Source organism: Aphidius gifuensis, linkage group LG1, assembly GCF_014905175.1.
Source record: "Aphidius gifuensis isolate YNYX2018 linkage group LG1, ASM1490517v1, whole genome shotgun sequence".
NCBI classification, from domain to species: Eukaryota; Metazoa; Arthropoda; class Insecta; order Hymenoptera; family Braconidae; genus Aphidius; species Aphidius gifuensis.
The window spans coordinates 20,536,238-20,558,174 of NC_057788.1; the positions used below are offsets into that span (position 1 = coordinate 20,536,238).

The 21,937-nt window shown below is 29.1% G+C and overlaps 1 protein-coding gene across 1 annotated transcript; it reads right to left on the reverse strand.

Annotated features, from left to right (window-relative positions):
• Window positions 1-1,936: 1,936 nt before the first annotated feature.
• LOC122860464 (SCF E3 ubiquitin ligase complex F-box protein pof2-like) lies at window positions 1,937-2,626 on the reverse strand. Its single transcript, XM_044164292.1, has one exon. The coding sequence runs from the start codon at window positions 2,624-2,626 to the stop codon at window positions 1,937-1,939; it is 690 nt and encodes a 229-aa protein (XP_044020227.1).
• Window positions 2,627-21,937: the final 19,311 nt, after the last annotated feature.

A 21,937-nucleotide genomic window follows, 5' to 3' on the forward strand; every position in this document is an offset into this window, starting at 1 on the left:
TTATAATGTAAGTATAAAGAAATCCCGTTGTACGCTAATCAATATTGATTAGAGATGTAACATAAACGAGTGTTGAAGAGCAACTGATTTCTCAGTTTGTTGAAAATTGTCAAGTCCAAAAAATGGGTTTGTACTCGGTTAAAAAATTAGTTTTAATTGGTGAAAAATTAGTTCAAGAGAGGGTAAAAAACTATGTGTATGTGGTGGGATTTTTAGACATAAAATTGAGCCTTGTGTGGTCCAAAGGGTGGCATAACAGTACCATGTGTAAACAAAAAATATAGATTTTACGACCAGAAAGTCTAAGACGTTTTCATGAATTTATATTATTTTAAAATAGTTATAAATTTACTTTTTTATTGTCGATTTTACGATCATTCTGTGTATCGAAAATACGTTAGTGCAGTTGTTTGACAGATGTGAGATTTTCTCTAATTCTTGACAAATAATGTTTTTAAAAAAATAAGTTATAATATTACCAAAAAGAAACTTGAGTTTATGGTTTTATGTTATTTGAAATTGTATGATCTTACGTTCTAGCCATAAAAAGCAGAGTAATGCTTAAAACTTATCAATTGATTGTATTTTGTTTAAAAAATAAAAAGAATTAAAATCTGGTCAGTCTGGGACCGACAGACATGTGATTTGACCCGGAACAGTTATATTTAAAAAAGAATCATGCAAATTTTTCAAGAATTATCAAAAGGTCAAGATAATTAATTGATGAACCTTGAAGATTACAATATGAATTAATTTATCATTTTTTTTTATTCAATAATAAAAATTAAATTAAATTGACAAACTTTATTCATTTCAGCCAATTCATCTTGAATGTGTTTGTTATATTTTTTCGATAGTTCATAAAGACTGTATGAAATAGTTAGTGCAGTTGTCTCAAATTCTATTAACATACAAATTATTCGTTAAAAAAAATTATAAATTGAAGTTAAAATTTTTTTGATATTTACCAGCGACAAAGAAAACTAATCCTTGGACAATGGCTTCATCAATAGTGATATTATACCATAAATTGTTTCTGTATAAAAATGATTAAAAAAAAATGAATATAAACTTTTTAGAATTAAATTAATTTATTTTTACCTGATTTTTCATCATCACTTTTATTAACATATCCTTGTTTTATTAATTGTATCAATAGATTCATAACATACTAGGTCTAATAATATTTTTTTAAATTCTATAATTAACAGTATCTTTGAATGCATATATGTAAAAATTATAAATATAAATAATCTGTCATCCTGGTTATACAAAGAAAAGAGATTTTTTATAGAACACAACTGTAGCAGAAATTGAAACTACGTATAGTAACTTTATATGCAATATTATATACGAGAATATTTTGAAGAAGAATCATGCAAATTTTCAAATTATTCATCGTTTATATTAATTTAAAAGAAGGCTACCTGTTGTTGAAGGCTGAATAGTTTTTTTTTTTAGACATGAAATATTATTTTTTTATTTTTTAAATTAAAATGGAATATAATTATTTATTGCTATATTACTTAATATTTTATCAAATGAATATAGAAAAAATATTATGTATATTCAAAACAAATAAATGATTTGCTGTCGTAAAATATCGAGTTTTTTATTTTTATTTTTACTGTTATAAAATTGAATAATACATAATTGGAAATTGCAGAATCTGAGACAATATTAACATACCATGAATCTGCTAATTATGATATTATAAAAAACTTTTAAGAGATTATTTTGTTTCTGTAATAAAACTAAAATTTTTCTTTCTTCGTAACTATATTATTCTTATATTAGAATCAATTATCAGACACGAGTTTTGCATCGTGCGACTAGTACTGTTTTTAAAACTGCCAAGTAAAATGTTACGTAAAATGTCAAGTTTATTTTTTATTTTTAGTGTTAGAAAGCTAAATAAGTAATTGAGCTTAATGCATTAACATATAACTTCTAGCAGAGGTGACAAACTTGCAATATGTTTAAATTTTTCATGAGATTGTTCTATTATCGTGGCATTGATTGTAAGTAATGTATTGTTAGTACGACGACATGTTTCTTCAACAGCACAAGATAAAACTTCAACATTAAACGGAGCAGGAAAAGCTGTCAAATCCTCAAGATTTGGACAGTTTTTCAACAGCATTATTAAACCTTCAACAGTAAAATTGATGGCTTTCACAGATAATAATGATTTGAGTTTGTAAACTCCGTTAAATATAGCATCTGAGATAGTACCAAGAAATAATAAGTGCAAGGTTTCTAAATGTTCTAGATTCGCAATACTTTGGAGACCAATCTCAGTTAATTTGTAACATGTAAATAAATTTAAAGATTTTATATTTTTGCACTTACTCACAATACGAGTGATGGCATTATTATCAAAATTTTCTACACTTAATAAAGTCAAGCGTTCGAGGTTTTCAAGCTTTGCTAATTGACACAGAGCAGAGGCAGTTGCATCTTTGCAGTAAGACAATTCAAAATGCTTGAGTTTATTGCAATTATTAGAAATTGAAATAATAACATTATCGTCAACATTCTTACCATCAAGTAAAATTAAACATTCAAGTTCTTTCAATTGACCAATATCTCGTAAAACAACATTTGATATATTTTTACAACTCATATTCAATTCTATTAGATTTTTTAAAAAGCTTACAATACAAATAACAGACAGGTCATCAACACGACGCACATGAAGACGTTTCAATGTATCCAATTGAGCTATTTGTCCAAAAACTAATGACGATAATTTAAAGTCTACCTCTAAAGTTCTGATAGTTTTGCAATTTTTCACTGTACGATTTACGCATTTTTCAGTAATACGACTGCCTTTGAGATGTAAAGTTTCCAAATTTATGGGATTAGAAATTAATGCTGCATCTTTATTTTTAATGACACACTCACGTAGTAATAATTTAACTATCGTTGTTTTTTTAGCAATTTCTCGCATTGTATTCTTGTTGAGTGTATAATTTGTAAGATCAAGAATACGAAGTCCATGAAATTTTTTAAGAGTCTAAAAGTAAAAATATAAATTAATCATCTGGTATATAAGTTTTTTTTATCTCTTTGTTATTTATAAAAAGTAACTTACACAATCGAATAGAGTCATACGAAAGTTGCTTAGAGTTATCTCATCTACTCCTTTTGGAAGACTACTTAATACTTGTGTTGGAAAGTCTTTACAATCATATTTAATTTTAATACTACGTAAATTAGTCAACTTGATGAATGTCTCAGTATAATAATTTTCATCAATTGATTCATCGACATTGTCAAATTTAATCTCCAAATGTGTGAGATTTTTACAAGTGTTCCCAACAAGTGGCATAATACTTGAATCAACAATCTTAGATAGTTTCAAGTGTCGTAAATATCGACCACAATAAAATAATGCATTTATCACGTCTGATTTGTTCATCTTACGATTATTGAAAGATCTACCAATTGAAGGATGACATACAAATTTTTTAATATCATGCCATGCAAAATTATCACATGTATCTTTCCACTTTTTACAAACTAAAAAACAAAAAATCAAATATATAGTACATATGTGTCTTTATAACAATGAATGTAACAAATAGTTATGACATGATAAAAACTTACTTTCTCTCATTTCCATTCTATCAAATACATCAAGACACATAAATATTTTTGCAAGACATTCAGAAGGAAGTCTGTTTATCAAATCAGTTGATGATGTTTCTGATAAAAAGTCCTTTATGATTATGTCCGATCTTACTTTTTTTTCAACAGACATTTGTTGTTCACTCATGTTGACTTATTCTTTGATCGCCAATTTTATTAATAAACACAATCAACAATCACATTGAATTGTTATAATATCGTTGGTGGCTTGTTCAATAAGTATTCTTGCGTGAATAACCTGAATAATCAATTGATATTTGATATCTTTCATATGTATTGATACGTATATACGCAATGAACATACATAAATTTACATCATGTCATTATTATTATTGCTCTTTTTTTTTTTTTTAAGAAATGCTTATTAGCACCATCTGTGTAATTATTTATAAGATTATGCTCCCTTCTCTCTATCCGGTGGTAGTTTTTGGTACTTTTTATTTGTTTTTCTCATTCATTTAATTTATGATTTTTCGTTTATTTTTATCGCAAGTATTAATAATTATTAATACTTACGATAAAAATAAACGAATAATCTAAAAATTAATCAATTAACATTATAAGTTATTTAAAAATAAATGATTTTCATTGGCATAGAAATAGTGCAGTCACCATTTGAATATTGTGGGAGTTCGGGTGGCATTGCACTTGTTCCCTTTGCGGAGGTTTAGTAAATTTACTATTTGTAAATATTTTCAAAGGACCTTTTATCGAGCAATTTATCTAAATACTGATAAGTGTAAGTGATTAGTATGTCTGAAAAATTATTATAGTGTCTAAATGTCAACTTTTATTATAATCCTTAATTTTTTTAAATCAAATGTCAAGTTATCTTTAAAAATAACTGTTTGTTCTTCTACGTGTGCATCCAATCATATTTTTAATTGTCAATAGAATTCAGAAAATACCTGACGTTATCTGCTATCTTTAATACTAAAAATCAGGTCAGATTTAATTCAGAAATCGGCGACTGACGAATAACCATCCAACGTTTCAAACCAGACGGTTACTTATTCTCTGAAGAATTGATTGATTTATTAAATTTAGTTTTAAATTCATAATAAATTTTGAAGAATAATTTTCGTCAGGTGCCATCTTTAATACAAAAAATCAGGTCAGATTTAATTCAGAAATCGGCGACTGACGTAAAAACATTCAACGTTTTCAACCAGACGGTCACTTCTTCTCTGAAGAAGTGCTTGATTTATTTGATCGTTAGTGAAACTGCCAAATTTGACTTGTTTCATTGTATTCGAGATGGCTGCTGACGAAGATTATTCTTCAAAATTTATTGAGAATTTAAAATATATTTGGATGCAAACGTACACTGAAAAACGGTATATCTTGAAATCTAGTTTGAAACTAAATCTTATGGATCAAGTACTTCTTCATAGAAGAAGTGACCGTCTGGTTTAAAACGTTGAATGTTTTTACGTCAGTCGCCAACTTCTGAATAGAATTTGACTTCATTTTTTGTATTCAAGATGGCTGCTGACGTAGGGTATTCTCGGAATTCTATTGACAAGTCAAAATACGATTGGATGCACACGTAGAAGAACAAACAGTATTTTTTAAAATACAGTTGCACTCACGATTAAATAAATCAAGCACTTCTTCAAAGAAGAAGTGACCGTCTGGTTAAAAACGTTGAATGTTTTTCTCGTCAGTCGCCGATTTTCGAATTGAATCTGACATGATCTTTTGTATTTAAGATGGCCCCTGACTCAGGATATCTTTCGGAATTTATCGAGAAATACATACATAATTGAATACAATAACGAGATAAAAAAGATGATTTTCCAGAATTTAGCCTTAATATACTTTGATGAAATCGTACTTCAATTTAGCTAAGAAAGCACCCACTTGCGTAGAGTTTGCAAGTACTCGATTTATAGTATATTGGGTTTATTCGGAAATTTGTTATATATAACATATATTCTCTAAATTTAAGACGACTGTCATGAACCTGATGCTTTGCTTATTAATATTAATCGTAACCAATCAATATTAATTGTCAAATACTTTATCCATTTTAAACTATTTTTCCTTCGACACATTCTGATACGGGTTTCATCCTAAAAGTTCCATGCTTGTATGGAAAAGCACGAGGATCTTTTCAATCACAATTAGTCTTTTTTTTTTTATATTTGTTCATTATTTATCTAAGTTTATACATGCTTTACAGAAGTCAAATGTGTTCTGATGACCTTTCGTTTTCAATTTAGAAGTGCGCGTTTTTTTAGGGAATTCTAATTTCCTATTGTTTTCGCTTTTCTTCTGGACCCCCCCCCCCCCTTAAAAATTTTCTAAGTCCCTTAATCTCAATACAATAAATATGGAAAATATCAGGAAGATATCGGTGAATATAAAGAAAAATATAGAAAATTATAGGAAAATATCAAGGAAAAATTACTGAATATAAAGAAAAGTACGATAAATATAGAAAATAACAGTAAATATGAAGGAAAAATCACTGAATATAAAGAAAAATACGATAATCATGAAAAAATGGAAACATCGCAATTCAGGCCCGTGGCACTCCCATGGCGAGGGACGTGACTTAGTGTCCATTCTGGCTTCCATGACCGTCCGTAGTCATTTTTATTTTTTGACTTATGTTTCGTCTAGTTTTGCCAAGTTCAAAATAATGGACTTAGAAAAAAAAATTGAATTTTACAAAAAAAAAAAGTGAGACCCTCAAAAAACAAAAAAACTTAGATATCTACATTATTCTACTTACCTGTAATTGTAGCCACACAATGAATATAGGTATACATTATTTTACTCAGCTAGATTTTTCACTTAGCTAGTTTTTACTTAGCTGTAATTGTAGCCACACACTAATATCTGCATTATTTTACTTAACTAAATTTTCTACTTAGCTTTAATTATAGCCAAACAATTAATATCTACACAATTTTACTAGCTTAACTTTTCCCTTAGCTACATTTTTTAATTAGCTAGATTTTTTACTTAGCTTTAATTATAACCAAATAAACAATATCTACATAATTTTACCAGGTTAATTTTTCCCTTAGCTTATAATTTTTCTTAGCTAGATTTTTTACTCAGCTGTAATTGTAGCCAAACTGGTACATTATTTTACCAGTCCAGATTTTTACTTAGCTTAATTTTATTATATAATTAAATTTTACAAAAAAAAACTAAGTCCCTTATTTTGAACTTGGCAAAACTAGACGAAACGAGTCCAAAAAAATTAACTACGGATGGTCATGATGGCCATAATCCGCAATAAGCCGCCACGGGGGGCACTATAGGGTGCCACGGGCCTGAATTGCGGTATGTCCGAAAGGCAATTGCCGAGTTCACTCCCAAGCCCAAGAAATAAGCGGATTAAATTTTTCGGGCAAACCCATGGTAGAAGTACTACAGGTATGGCAGTAGTCCATGCTTTTTTCGTCGCGTTCTGCGCAGCCTTATTTTTTCAACCAATCAACAACGCGCCATCGAGCTGTTTTGCGATTCTTTCTAACACGCAATCTCTATTATAAGAGCCTCTCTCTCTAACATACTGTTTTGACAACTATTTTTTATATTGTTGTAAATACTAATAAATATATGTGGAGCATGTTTATAAAAAATCAGAAAAATAAAAAAACCAAGACAGTTTAACAAATAAATTATAATATTTTCATTATTGTTATTTTTTTTATGCCACAAACAATAGAGGTTGTGTTGTATTTATTATACTTGGATTTATTTATTTAATATAAATAATTAATTTTTATTTTTGATGTATGTGAATCATTATAAAATATACCAAATCTAGTTGAATAAATATGATAACTTTTGAAAAATTTAAAAAAAACTTGAAAATTTTCTTAACAAATTTGTATCGCGCGCGCATAGTCTTCCATTTTTGTGGCGAGAAGGCGATCTTTTGGGGACGTTCCAAAAATCACTCGGAAACCCGGACCGGCGCAGTAGATGAAAAAATATAGTGATAAAATAAACTTAAAAGTAACTAGAGGTTACTGTAGATATTGTAAATAACAAAAACAGCCATATTGCATATGCCATTTGCTTTTGTTACTTAATACGGTTGTGAAAAGTATTTTTATAATTATTATTAATAATTAAACAATAATAATTTATTGATTTGTGCCTATAAAAATACATGAACAAACAATCATGTCTACCACAACAAAGTATCAAAAATTTTCTATGATCACAATCTTGAACTTCCGGGTTTCCGAATGCTTTTTGGAACGTCCCCTTTGATTGGTCGATTCACAGCGGCCAAGCCAGGCTGCGCACTGCCATACCTGTAGTATTTCTACCATGGGCAAACCGGTTCATCCGAGTTCGCTCCCGTTTTAAAAAAATGAAGAATCCGAGTTCGCTCCGTACGCTTCCCCTACCGTTCCCCCTCCACTTTTCTAGCTCGCTATTCCCATTTTTATACTCAAGATCTAGCTTTAGTTATAGCCAAACAATCAATATCTACATTATTTTACTCAGCTAGATTGTTTACTTAGCGAGATTCTTTTCTTAGTTGTAATTGTAGCCAAACAATCAATATGTACATTATTTTACTTAGCTAGATTTTTTACTTAGCTAAACTTTTTACTTGGCTAGATTTTTTACTTAGCTAGATCTTTTTTTTAGCTGTAATTGCAGCCAAACAATCAATATCTACATTATTTTACTTAGCTAGATTTTTTACTTAGCTGTAATTGTAGCCAAACAATCAATATCTACATTATTTTACTTAGCTGTAATTGTAGCCAAACAATCAATGTCTACATTATTTTACTCAGCTAGATTTTTTACTTAGCCTTAATGTTAAGGGAAATGTAAAGGGAGGGGGTACCTAAACGAAAGTAGGGGAATATTAGAAAGAGAGCGATGGGAGCGAACTCGGAAACCAAAATATCGCGTTTCGGAGCGAACTCGGATTTTTTTTAGGCCTTAATCCGGCTTGGGAGCGAACTCGGTAACAGCCGTCCGAAAAAATATCAGTAAATATGAAGGCACCCCCCACTAAAAAATTTTCTGAATCCTTTTACCTCAATAAGATAAATATGGAAAATATCAGTAAATATAATGGAAAATATAGAAAAATCACTGAATATAGAGATAAAAACGATAAATATGGAAAAATCTCAGTAAATATAAAAAAAAAAATCACTGAAAATAAAGAAAAATACGATAATTATAGGAAAATATCAGGAAAATATCAGTAAATATAAAGGAAAATATAGAAAAATATAGGAAAACATCAAGGAAAAATTACTGAATATGAAAAAAAGTACGATCAATATAGAAAATATCATTCATTAGAAATAAATAGAATTTACATAAAAAATTAAATTAAAAATTCAATACAGTGATACAATTCGGGCACGAATTATACATAAAAGTGAAATAAAGGAATGGAAAAACGAACGAGGAACTGGTAAAAAATTTACGATGGATATATGTGATGAAAGTGACAAAATAAGATGTATTTTTTTTGAAAAAGCTGCGAATAAATATCGAAGATTGATTGAGGTACCGTTATCAATAATATGTGTATAAAACAAAAAGGTTTCAAAAAAAAAATTATTTACATGATAAATTATTAAACATTCAAGTTCAACAAAATATATACGATCACTGGAGAATCAGTGAGAAAAGTTAATGAACAATACTCATTAATAAATAATAAAGAAATAATGATACCAGTAGAAGCTAATATAAAATTCGAAGACGATGAGGAAAATGAAAATATACCGAAAATTAATTTTGAGTTTAAAAAAATACAAGAAATATACATACATCTACTAATTAATTAATTTGCAGGTAAAATTATTTTGGCAAGAAAAAAATATAATATGACTTCAACAACAACTAAAACGTTAAATCCTGATTTAACCGAGGGGAAAAAGTAAATCAAATAGATAAAATCGAATTCGACCATTTCATAAATAAATATTTGACATTGACAGTCTAAAATCATGGTACAACAAAATGAGTAAAAACAGAGAATTTAAAAAGTTAGAAGAAAGCGATTCCGGACATGAAGATAACCCATTAGAAGAAACAAGCAAAATCAATGAATGGTATATTATATAACTAGTACGTGAAGTAGGTAATTTTCGCACGATTTTGAAAATGTCAATACGAGTCACCAGGAGTTGAGAACGAGCCGAAGGCGAGTCGAAAACGACCTGGTGACGAGTATTACCTTCTTCACGTACGAGTTATATACAATACTTTTTGACACGAGGTTTGTAATATAGACGCCATTTTGCGCCAATATAGTGCGTAAGGAGATACTTTTACGCACGATTTCTTGTTAAGAAATCCTGCATAAAAGTATTTCTTTACGCACTATAATTGGTGCGTAATCGCGTCTTTTACAAACAATGTGTCATAAAATTAAATAAATTTTAGTTATAACAGTAATCATTGTAACGATGGAGAATGAAATAAATTTGTAGTCACGAATTTTAATATATAAAAAAAGAAATTAAAATTCCCCCCGCAGGGCAGGCACAGTTGCTTCCGCAACTGTCTCATCTTTTTTTTTAATTGTTTGTACGTCATTCAGAGTACCATAAGCTTTTTTTATAGTTTTTCCTTTTTTTATTGAACTTTTATCATTTTTTTTTTATTTAAATCCAATTAGTATTCGATTGAGAATAATACAAAACTACTTCCAATGATACTGCAGTATTGCCTATGTTGGATATATTGCCCGTTAAGGGATTTATATCTGGTAGGATTTATAGGATATATTTATTTTAATAATTAACACATTTAGATTTTTTGTTATAGTTTTAAATTTAATTCTCATTGAATTTTTGTTCGTCAATTTTTTATTTTATTTAAACTTTAAATTATTAATTCGCTTATTGATTAAATTATTAATTTATTTATTGATTAAATTATTAATTTATTTTATTTAGCAAATTATTAATTCATTTTATTTATCAAATTATTAATTTGTTGTATTTAGTAACTTTTATTTTTGCAAGACCAGTGACGAGAGAGCGATGTGTAAGCCACAGAATTGCATTAAGAATTTTATCTTTTATTTTATTTTATTTTACATGAAAAATAAATAAAATAAATCAGCTTATACATTAAGTCAAAATAAATATTTTTGATAATTAACATATATTTATACAAAAAAAAATTTTTTTAATAATTGATGATTTGATACAACATCAATTCAAGTGCGATGTGCTTGTGCACCCATGTTATCGTCTTTTTTGAGTGTACCCGATTCCGTAAAAGGCTCAGGGAAACCATGGTAAAACCGGGCCAGTACACTATCTTATATTAATAACATATTAATTAAAAACAAATAATAATGAAGATTGAAATATAATTAAATTAATTTATAAACATTAAATTTTGAAATAATTGAAAACGTAGTTAACTCAAATTATGAAAATTTAAAATTGTAAAAAATCGAAAATATAATCAACTAAAGTATTGAACGTATGCGATGTCAGCGTCAATATCATGACTCTAGATTCAATTGATGACATTAATATCATTAACTAAGATGAGCATTTATACATATAACGTTATTATTATTATTATTATTATTATCATTATTATTATTATCATTATTATTATTATTATATATATAGATATATTTTTTTTTTCAATATCTACTGGTTCAGGTTCTTCCTGTAACAGATTACACGACAAGAAAAGACAATAAAATTTTAGGGATCATTGATCTGGAACTGGTGTGACGTCATTGAATGGCAGTGGGCATATCAACGTGACAGAACGTGTGTAGGTTCCTTTAGCTGTCTTTATGACCGCTGTTCTGACCACCTGATCAGCCTCTGGATGAACATCAACAACTCGTCCTAGCGGCCAGCTAGTGCAGGGTGCATTTTTGTCAATGATGAGGACAATCTCGCCAACCTTAATGTTGGCAGTACTTTGACCCATTTATGTCGTTTCTGTAACTCGTGTAAATATTCAGTGTGCCAAAGAGCCCAAAAATGCTGTCGCAGTTTCGTGGTATGCTCCCAAGCTGACAATCTGTTAATGGGTGTCTCGGTAAAGTCTTGTTCCGGCAAGTTTCGAATAGGTTCACTGACTAGAATATGTGCGGGTGTAATGACGTTAAGATCGTTAGGATCAGAAGACATCGCAGTGAGAGGCCTTGAATTGAAAATACCTCCAACCTCAGTGGTGAAGGTCGTAAATACTTCATAGGTGAAAAATGATTCACCTACTACTCGTTTGAGATGATGCTTAAATAATTTTACTGTCGATTCCCACAATCCGCCTTGATGCAGTGATAACGGTAGAATAAAGTTCTAAGATATTCTTGGTATGTGTGAGGACACAAAATTGTGTAACAGTCTTTTATGTTACAAGGGCAGTGGGAATAATGTGTGAATTTCCAAAGCGTAAGAGGGGTAGTGCGTTTTTTGGAAGTTCACACATTATTACCACTGTCCCTAGTAACATAATAGTATATTTCGTTACAAGTGCCCACTCAGAGAGTGTGCTCTCAACGAATTTGGAGGGGCAAGCACGAGCCTTGGCGAGTGTTTCCCCTCCAAATGAGTTGTGAGCGGGCTCTCTGATTGGGCATTATGTGACTTATCTTTATGTTTACTAGGAACAGTGGTAATAATGTGTGAATTTCCAAAGCGCACTACCACGCACATTACTGCCCTTGTAACATAAAATATAGTTCGTTACATGTGCCCAGGCAGAGAGTGTGCTCTTAACGAATTTGGAGGGGCAAGCACGAGCCTTGGCGTGTGTTTCCCCTCCAAATGAGTTGTGAGCACACTCTCTGCCTGGGCACTTGTAACGAAATATACTATTATGCTCGTCAGAATTTAGTAAGTTATATAATTCTTTTAATTAAATTGATTGTTTGCCCCGACAAAATTCGTACCGTTATCGGAAGAAATTTTAGAAGGGGTACCACGTCTCGCAATAAATCGACGCAGCGCTTCAAGAAAACCTTCAATCGTTAAATCGCTTACTACTTCTAAGTGTACGGCTTTTACTGACATGCATTCAAATACGCAGACGTATATTTTTACTTTAGTCGTATTACGAAATTTCTTTTCTTCGATAAAAAATGGACCACAATAGTCAATACCAACAAATTTAAATACATTTCTGGCATTGACACGGTCTTCAGGCAAATCCGCCATTTCGAATTTTTCAGCTTCAGCTATGAAGAGGAAACAAGTCATGCATTTTCTTATGACCTGACGTACTTGGTTTCTCCCATCAAGGACCCAAAAACGTTGACGCATGGCATTCAAGGTGGTTTGTATACCAGAATGTAATTGTCGAGAATGGATGTCTTTTATAATTAAATCAGTAAAAGAATTTCTCGATGGTAGTAAGATGGGATGTTTTTGGTTGTAAGAAATGTTAGCTCGCTTTAGACGACCACCTACGCGGAGTAGGCCTTTCTCGTTAAGGAACGGACATAAATTATTGAAGCGTGAATTTTTACTCTGAATTTGTGAGTTGAAAATTTTATTTTCTGTCTCAAAATTGATTCCTTGAATAAAAATCACAAAAGCCGTGTATTTGTACGTTAGAACCAATGTCTGTTTAAATATGTCGATCGAAAGAAATCTTATTTAAAAATTTTAATTCATCAACAAAATTTAGCCACGATGTATGTATATGAATTGGGACGGATTCATCTCAGTCGACCTTGGCTTGCCATAATTCTTGCATGATTTTCTTTGCATGCAAGACTACTGGCCCAACTCGTCCAAGAGGATCATATATTTTTGCGATTTCAGAAAGAATATTTACTCTTAGTAACCCTTTCAGGTATTGAAATCGTTTTTACAGAATATTGAAGTACATCGAATTTAGCTTCCCATGTAATACCAAGAGTTTTTAAAGTACAATTTTTATCAAGTATAAAATTAGAATTAATATTAACATTCGATAAATCAGATACTCAATTTGGTTCGTTAGAAGCCCACTGACGAATATTAAATTGACCACATTTTAATAAATTAACAATGTCGTCACGGAGTTGACGTGTTTCCGAGATAATACTAGCACCTGTCAAAAGATTATCAACATACAGATCATTTTTTAATATATGAGCAGCTCGAGGAAAACGGTTCACTTCATCGTCAGCCAATTGATGAATTGTACGAATTGCAAGAAAAGGAGAACAGGTAACTCCAAAAGTTACTGTATTTAATTCAAAAGTTTTAATTTGATCTCCCACGCACCAAAGAATTCTTTGATACGCTCGATTATCTTTGTGTAACAAAATTTGACGATACATTTTCTTAATATCAGCTGTTATGACGTATCAATGTGAACGAAATTTGAGTAGTTGAGTAAAAATTGTATCTTGAATAGTAGGACTCGTCATTAGAATATCATTAAGGGATTTATTTTTTTTTGATTTTGCGGATGCATCAAAGACTACTCTAACCTTAGTGGTGAAGCTGGATGTCTTGATAACTGCATGATGTAGTAAATAATATTTATCGTGAGTCATCTGGGACAAGAGACATATGACCAAGATCAATGTACTCTTGCATGACTTTAAAATATTCTGTTTTTAATTCATAGTTGGACGAGAATTTATTTTCCAACGCATGGAATTGAGGGTCCGGATGCAATAACGACCTGCACGCTCGAAAAACGGTAGAAGTATTGTCCAATGGCTTGGACAATTCTTAATTTTCAAAGTTGTCAAAAAAAAAATTAAAAAATATAGGCATGTAGGAAAAGTTAAAAGAAAAATATATTGCTTTTATGGTTTTTTTTTTTTTTTAATTATTTTAATTGAAAAAAATTAATTAAGAAAATTATTCCATCTCTGATTTTTTTCATTTTTCAATAATAATACGAGTATATCTCTTTTGTTTATCAATAAAAACTCTTGAAATTTTACATATTTATATATTTATTAACAAAGAATAATGAAAAAAAAAAATTTTCAGAAAATAATGATAATATTTATTTATATTATTTATTTAATTTGTGTCGATGGAAAATTGAATCTTCTTATCTTTGACTCAACCGTTTAGCGAAGAAATTTGAAAATTTTAATAACTTCCAGCGTAAAAAATGTTTATTTATATATGTAGAATATATTTCTAAAATTTCAAAAATTTAAATTAATAATTAAAAAAGTTATTGAGTGAATAACAATGGAGCGCGGTCGCATTAATTATTACGCGCGCAACAAAACAGCGACTTGCCATCACCCATACTAGAACCTTCGATATGCGTGTCAAACGTGAGCGCGCTCCATTGTTATTAACTCAATAACTTTTTTAATTATTAATTTAAATGAAATTAAATAATATGTACATATATAAATAAACATTTTTACGCTGGAAGTTATTAAAATACACTCCAATTTAAACTAAGAAGATTCAGTACCAAATTAAATAAATAATATATTATTACCGAAATTTTCATTATATGTTAATAAATATATAAATATGTAAAATTTCAAGAGTTTTGATAAACAAAAGAGATAACTAATATTATTATTGAAAAATGAAAAATCGAAGATGGTAATTTTCTTAATTAATTTTTCAATAAAATAATTCAATATATTTTCTTTTGCTTTCACCATCTATTTTTTTTTTGACGAAAATTAAGACTTGTCCAAGCGTGAACCTGCCGGCGTGCGTTCCGGACCCTCAATTGTCGATAGGCTGCCGCTCGAGAACCCCCGAAAGTGTGATCACCTTTAATGAATGGCAACCTAGCGATATATCTACCACTCGGGTCACGTGTTATATTTTCAGTAAAATGTTTTTCACATAAAATATCTTGTTTTGCCTTTGGTTTTTCAAAGCTAATTTCTTCTAGCCGTCAAAAATTGGTCATTTGTTTTTCAAGGCGAGTTAAATTACAAGATAAGGGAAAGAGATGATCTCGTCGTGGTACCTGCTACGATCCATCCGAGATGAGTTTTTTGAAGACATAATTGAAAAGATTCGTCTGATAATTGTATTTGACCAACTGACATCAATGTTAAGGTTGATTCTGCCCCTATCAACATATCAATAGGCTGTGGCATATAAAATTTTGGGTCGGCCAATTTAATATTTTAAGGAATTTCTAGATTTTCATCATGAAATAACTCAGGAGGTGATAACCCTGTAATTTCAGGTATCGTAAAAAATGCCAATGTTTGCGAATAATTATAAAAATGGGCATAAAAAGTTAGTTCTAAGCTATTTTCTGTAAAAGTAGTAGCATTGATGCCATTAATAGGAATGGAACACCTTTTCATTACCAAATTCAGCTGAGATGCTAGTCTTTGAGTAATGAGATTGGCAGTTGAGCAGTTGTCTAAAAGAGTTCCACAATTTATATAATTTCCTGCCTTGTCTTTGTTTTTCACTGAAGCACTTGTCCGCAGAGGAACAGCTGTCTTTAGTGATCGAGTCAATGGACAGGCATCCTGCTCAACGGGAGTTTCTAAAGCTAGTCACTCCGTCTTTTCTTCTTTGATTTTTGACCTAGTCTCTTTTTTTGATGAGGTAGGTTCTGTTTCGTGCAAAAATATATTATGTTTTTTATTACATAATCTGCAATTTTTCAAAAAACATTCGCCTCGATGATAACGAAGACAAACTTTGCAAAGATTGGCTTTATTCACAATCTCTCGTCTTTCAGGTACAGACAATTTTTTAAAATTATCGCATTTATATAGAGCATGTTGTCGATCATTACAGACAACACAATTATTGGATGTGCTAATTGTAAGTGTTGAATGTGAATGGTTATTGTTGTTATTTTTCTTTATAAATTTATTATTAAAACGTCCCTTTTTATTGGGAAACTGAGTGTTTTTTGCTGTATCAACAGTCTCGATTTGTTTCCTTTTAAAATGGGATAAATTATTAGCTTCATTTATCAAAAACTTGATTAAATCAGCTAATGGTGGAAATTTGCTTTGTTTGAGAGTATTGACCCACTTTTCCGCTGTGGATCGGTGTAGTTTATTCTCTAGAATGACGGTGACCATTTCTGGACAATGTACTACCCCTAACGTTTCAAGACAGGTAATATGACGCCGCAAATTATCAACAAGAGATCTCAAACCTTCTGCAGATTCTTTGATTTGAGCCGGTAAATTAAGTATCGCATTTATATGGGTTGCGATGATTATTCTTTCTACTTCAAAATCTTGTTCCAACATGGCCCAAGCTTTTTCGAAGCTGGAATCAGCAATAGGGTAATTGGCAAGTTTCTTTTTCGCCTCACCAACTATAGCTGATTGGAGAAGACGAAATTTATCTATATTGTTCAATTCTGGGTGATCTGTAATTAAGGCTTGGAAGGAATTTTTGAAAGATAACCATTCTTCCAAATTTCCGTCAAATGTCGGAATCTTTGTTTGGGGTAATTTTAATTTGTGTTTTGACTGATTGTTTTCTGTTTGAATGGGCGCTGGGACGATAGGTTGCTCGAGTGCACCTATTCTTGTAGCTAAATTAAAATATTTTTCCATAATGTTTTCAAATTCAATTTCATGGTCATTATCTGGTTCAGCTATAACCAAGTCATTATGCAGTGACTCGAATTCATTATATAAATTTGTAATACGGTTCAGCCGTAACCGCATATTTGCTATTTCGACCGAGCCAGTCTCTACTAAATTCTGGAGTATTGTAATCTGAGCTTTGAGCGTTGTCCTTCGTTGAACAATATTCCTCACAGATACCATGATTATCTATTTGAAAATACAACAATCAACAAGCGAAAATTCGATACCTTCGCTATGCTTGTTAGCCGACGTTAATTGTATTAATTAATGTAGACAAGATTAAAAAATGTTGAAATATATAAACAATATTTTGCTTTGTTTGTTTCAATTTGATTGTATTAATTTTTATAAAATATAATTCTGAATTTTTATTGAATTTTAAATCGTCATTTATTAGAAAATAAATGACTTTAATAATTTAATTTTATTTATATATTTCAATAATAATTCAATTCTTGTAATTTTTTAATCTTCAAAACAATTTGTGTCCATATATTGAGTTTAGGAAGTTTATATTAGTTTTAATTAGTTTATTATTTAATTATGTATATTATTTATTCTGTCATTGATTGGACCCAATATTTATTTAATCGACACTAAAGTTTTGATATTTTTACTTTTCGTTTTATTATTACCGTTTAAATTTATTAATTGAACAATTTATTATTATTATAGCGCCCAAATGCTATATTGATTATTAGGTGTTACTCATCAAACAATTTCAATGATTTTCATTTTAATTTAGTTGATATTATTTAATTTTGATCATCTCAAACGAATATATATTTATTATTTAAATGATTTTTTTTTTTATAGTACCGCACAATTATTCTAATCAGTAAAAAACAATCCAGTGACTTGCCGTTTGATGAGTCCTTGGACCTGGATGGCTGCAGTTTGGCGTAGTTGAGTTTTTGCTCGGCTTGTGTTGGGCGCGTTTGTTGCCTTCGTAAATATATGTATATATGTATATACGTGTATATGTATATTTGAATATAAATTATTCAACTATTTTCCAACAAATATATATTATTAAATAATTTTATTTATATTGGAATTATTATTATCAAGTTGATTTTGCACAAAGTAACACACTGTCACTTTTAAATAACTTTATAATAAATAGATTTTGTATATATTTTTTAATTATTACTTTAGTCTCATTCACAAAAAAATGAAATACTGTCACTTTGAATAAGTTTATAATTAATATAATTAATGTATATGTTTAATTATTATTGCATGTACATTCGAGAAACATGAAGCATCATTTGTACATATATTTATATTTTTGATCAATTGTATAACTTATGTATCACTTTCACTTGATTTAATGTTTAACACGCTGATTAATTCTATTGTTGAATTAATAAGTACAAATTATTTTTATTGTTTATAAATTTATAAAGTTCACTTTTTATATCTAAATGTCCCTGGTTTCGGCACCAAAAAATGTTGGATATATTGCCCGTTAAAGGATTTATATCTGGTAGGATTTATAGGATATATTTATTTTAATAATTAACACATTTAGATTTTTTGTTATAGTTTTAAATTTAATTCTTATTTTAAATTATTAATTCGCTTATTGATTAAATTATTAATTTGTTTATTGATCAAATTACTAATTTATTTATTGATTAAATTATTAATTTATTTTATTTAGCAAATTATTAATTTATTTTATTTAACAAATTATTAATTTGTTTTATTTAGTAACTTTTATTTTTGCAAGACCAGTGACGAGAGAGCGATGTGTAAGCCACAGAATTGCAATTTGCAATTTGCACAGACAACTGATTTACCAAAAAAGGTCCAAGACGCTAACTTAGCTCTTGGGCCTTAATAGTAGGAAATTCTGGGAAAATCTTCGAAGGCCTCACAACGACGCCCGGATAACCAAGCGTTGGTGTGAGCCTGAAAAAACCTTCCCAAATATATTTTTCTCATTTTATTTTATTTTATTTTTTGTTGAGTACAGTGTTGTGTACGAGGCCATTCACCTAATCCCAATTTTCCTTGCATTTGCAAGGTCTGCTCACAAGGCCAGCACTGCAAATTCGAGGAATTGACCAGTGTAAGCTCGTGCCAACAAGGGATTAGGCACGGCAGCTCAACACGGTCCCAACATTTTGTATTTTATCTTTTATTTTATTTTATTTTACATAAAAAAAATAAATTTTGAGCAAGTTCTCTTTCTCTCTCTCTCCTCACTTGCTTCTCCCTTCCGACGAAACAGCCTAGTCTGCCGCCGTTACTGCAATATCCTACTTTCAAGATGCACACTTTTTTCAACTTTATCACGAATTTTGTCTTGTTTTTTCTGCCCTACTAGCGCCTTCTTAAAATTAAACAAACTCAATTTTAATTGCACAATAGAGATCTCCATGGATCTATGAATATCTATGGATCATTTTATCCGTATCAAATATCTATGTGGATCTTTTTAGATCAATACTGAACCTACTGTACTAAATGGATCTATATACAGTACAACACAAATGAAAATAATTTGTCTATAAAAACAAGAATTAGCAAAAAAAAAAAGAATTAACGTAATGTGAAAAATGTTTGCTTATCAGTGCCCAAGTATCTCCCGTTAACTTGTAAGTGACATTGAGTCGTGTGTGTTATTGCAATAACACACACAATGTACAATACTCGCATGTAAAGTTATAGTATTATCAAAAATATTACTCACTCTAAAAAATCGAGTGGTATTTTCGGTAACAGTATGACAACATTGTCCGAAGGTGTATTTAATAATTTATCATAGATACATATTTAATTGTCTCTCAGAATCTTGAAATCTGTGAATGTTTTAAAAATATGATCTTCAGCAGTTCCCTCAAACAAAACGATTGCCAATTTTATTTTGAATAATTTAAACAAGGAAAAAGTAGAGAAATTATTGCCTTCCATGTATAATTTTTCAAGGTAATGTGCATTAAAAACAATACTTAAAATTGATAACAAGCCACAATTCATTTTGTTGGATAACAATTTATAAAAAAAAAAAAAATTTTTACATTCGATAAAAGTATTGTTGAATTACGTAGAATATTTCGATTGCTTTGAATTTTCATAATAAATATATCCAAACTTGATCATTTTTTTACTTTATCAATAGTTTTTAAAATAATTATATAACTATTAAAAATTATAATAATAAAACTTTTTATTTTGCCTAATTAATATTTAAGTTATATTATTGTAAAATAAATTTGATATTTATTTATAAGATTATAATTAAATATTAAAAAAATTTTTAAGACTGACAAACATTGAAAGTTTATTTAAATTTTCCAAATTATATTATACAAAAATTTTAATTTTTCAATTACACAAAATATGAAACTATTAAAAGATAATATAATAACCAATTTTTTTTTTTATTTTTTCAATAAATTTTATCTAAACTATAAGAAGAGTTGTTTTTTTTTCCTTTCGTTAATAGATATATGTGTATAATTTTGAATATATTCAATTTTTTATCTGTTGCATTATTTGCTGGTACCGTTTCCCTTTTTGCCGATGCCAAATGTGAATAGAAGGTTAAAATATAAATAAATAACTCGTTGTGTCATAGATTCCATAATTATGAATTACTCGTATGATACAGCGTGTTTATACACCTCCTCTCGCAGCCCTTCAGTCAAAAACACATAAAATTTTATATTTATATTTCAATTTTTATAGAATATATTATCAATACATTACCCAGATAGTATGGGCCGATCCGTTGCTTTGGCCGAGATACCTCTCTCCGACAAGATGAAGCCAATGATTAACAATGACATAATTATTATCTTAAATAATGTAAATAATTAATTCATAGTATTATATTATTATTATTAACATTTATTTTTTTATTACTGATTTATTATTTATTAATTTAAAATAAAATAAATTATTACCGTGCGAAAAAAAAACATCGTAGTAATTTGTAGTATAGTAATGATATGGAAAATCGAAAAATGTATCGCTTTTATATATACACGGTGAGTGTATGTTTATATAACAATTTTAATAATTAAAATGCATTTTGTTGCGTAGTCAAGAAAAATTATCAAGTTTTGATATTCAAAAGTTTAAAGCAATCGAAATATTCCACGTAATTCAACAAAACATTTATCGAGTGTAATTATATTTTTTCTTTTATGAATTATTATCAAACAAAATGCATTGGTATGAATGTATTTTAAAATTGTTATCAATTTTGAATATTGTTTTATAATGTGCTTTACCTTGAAACATTATGTGTAAAAGGCAATAATAATATTTTTTTTTTTTTAATTTTTCTGTTGCTGTATCTAACTGAGTAACATGACCAGTTGAGGCTCCAGTAAGTCCACAAAAATAAAAAATAAATCAAATGAATAATCATTGATGTCTACATGGTTTAATAATTGAAATTAAGATCGATTATTTAATCAACACTGGTAAATTACAAATGAATAATTAAAAATTTCTTTTTAAATCTGGCAATTTCAATTTTTCTTATAACATTAATTTAAGACATTCATTAAAAAATGTTGAGGCAATAAAGCAGATAAATTATTCCCACTTATTGTTTGTTAAAAAAAAAAGAAACGGAAATAATTTTAAAATAATTTTTAAGACTGACAAACATCGAAAGTTATTTATTTATTTAAATTTTTCAAATGATATATTATACAGAAATTTTAATTTTTCAATTACACAAAATATGAAATTATTAAAAGATATAATACAATAACCAATTTTCTTTTTCATTTTTTCAATAAATTTTATGTAAACTAT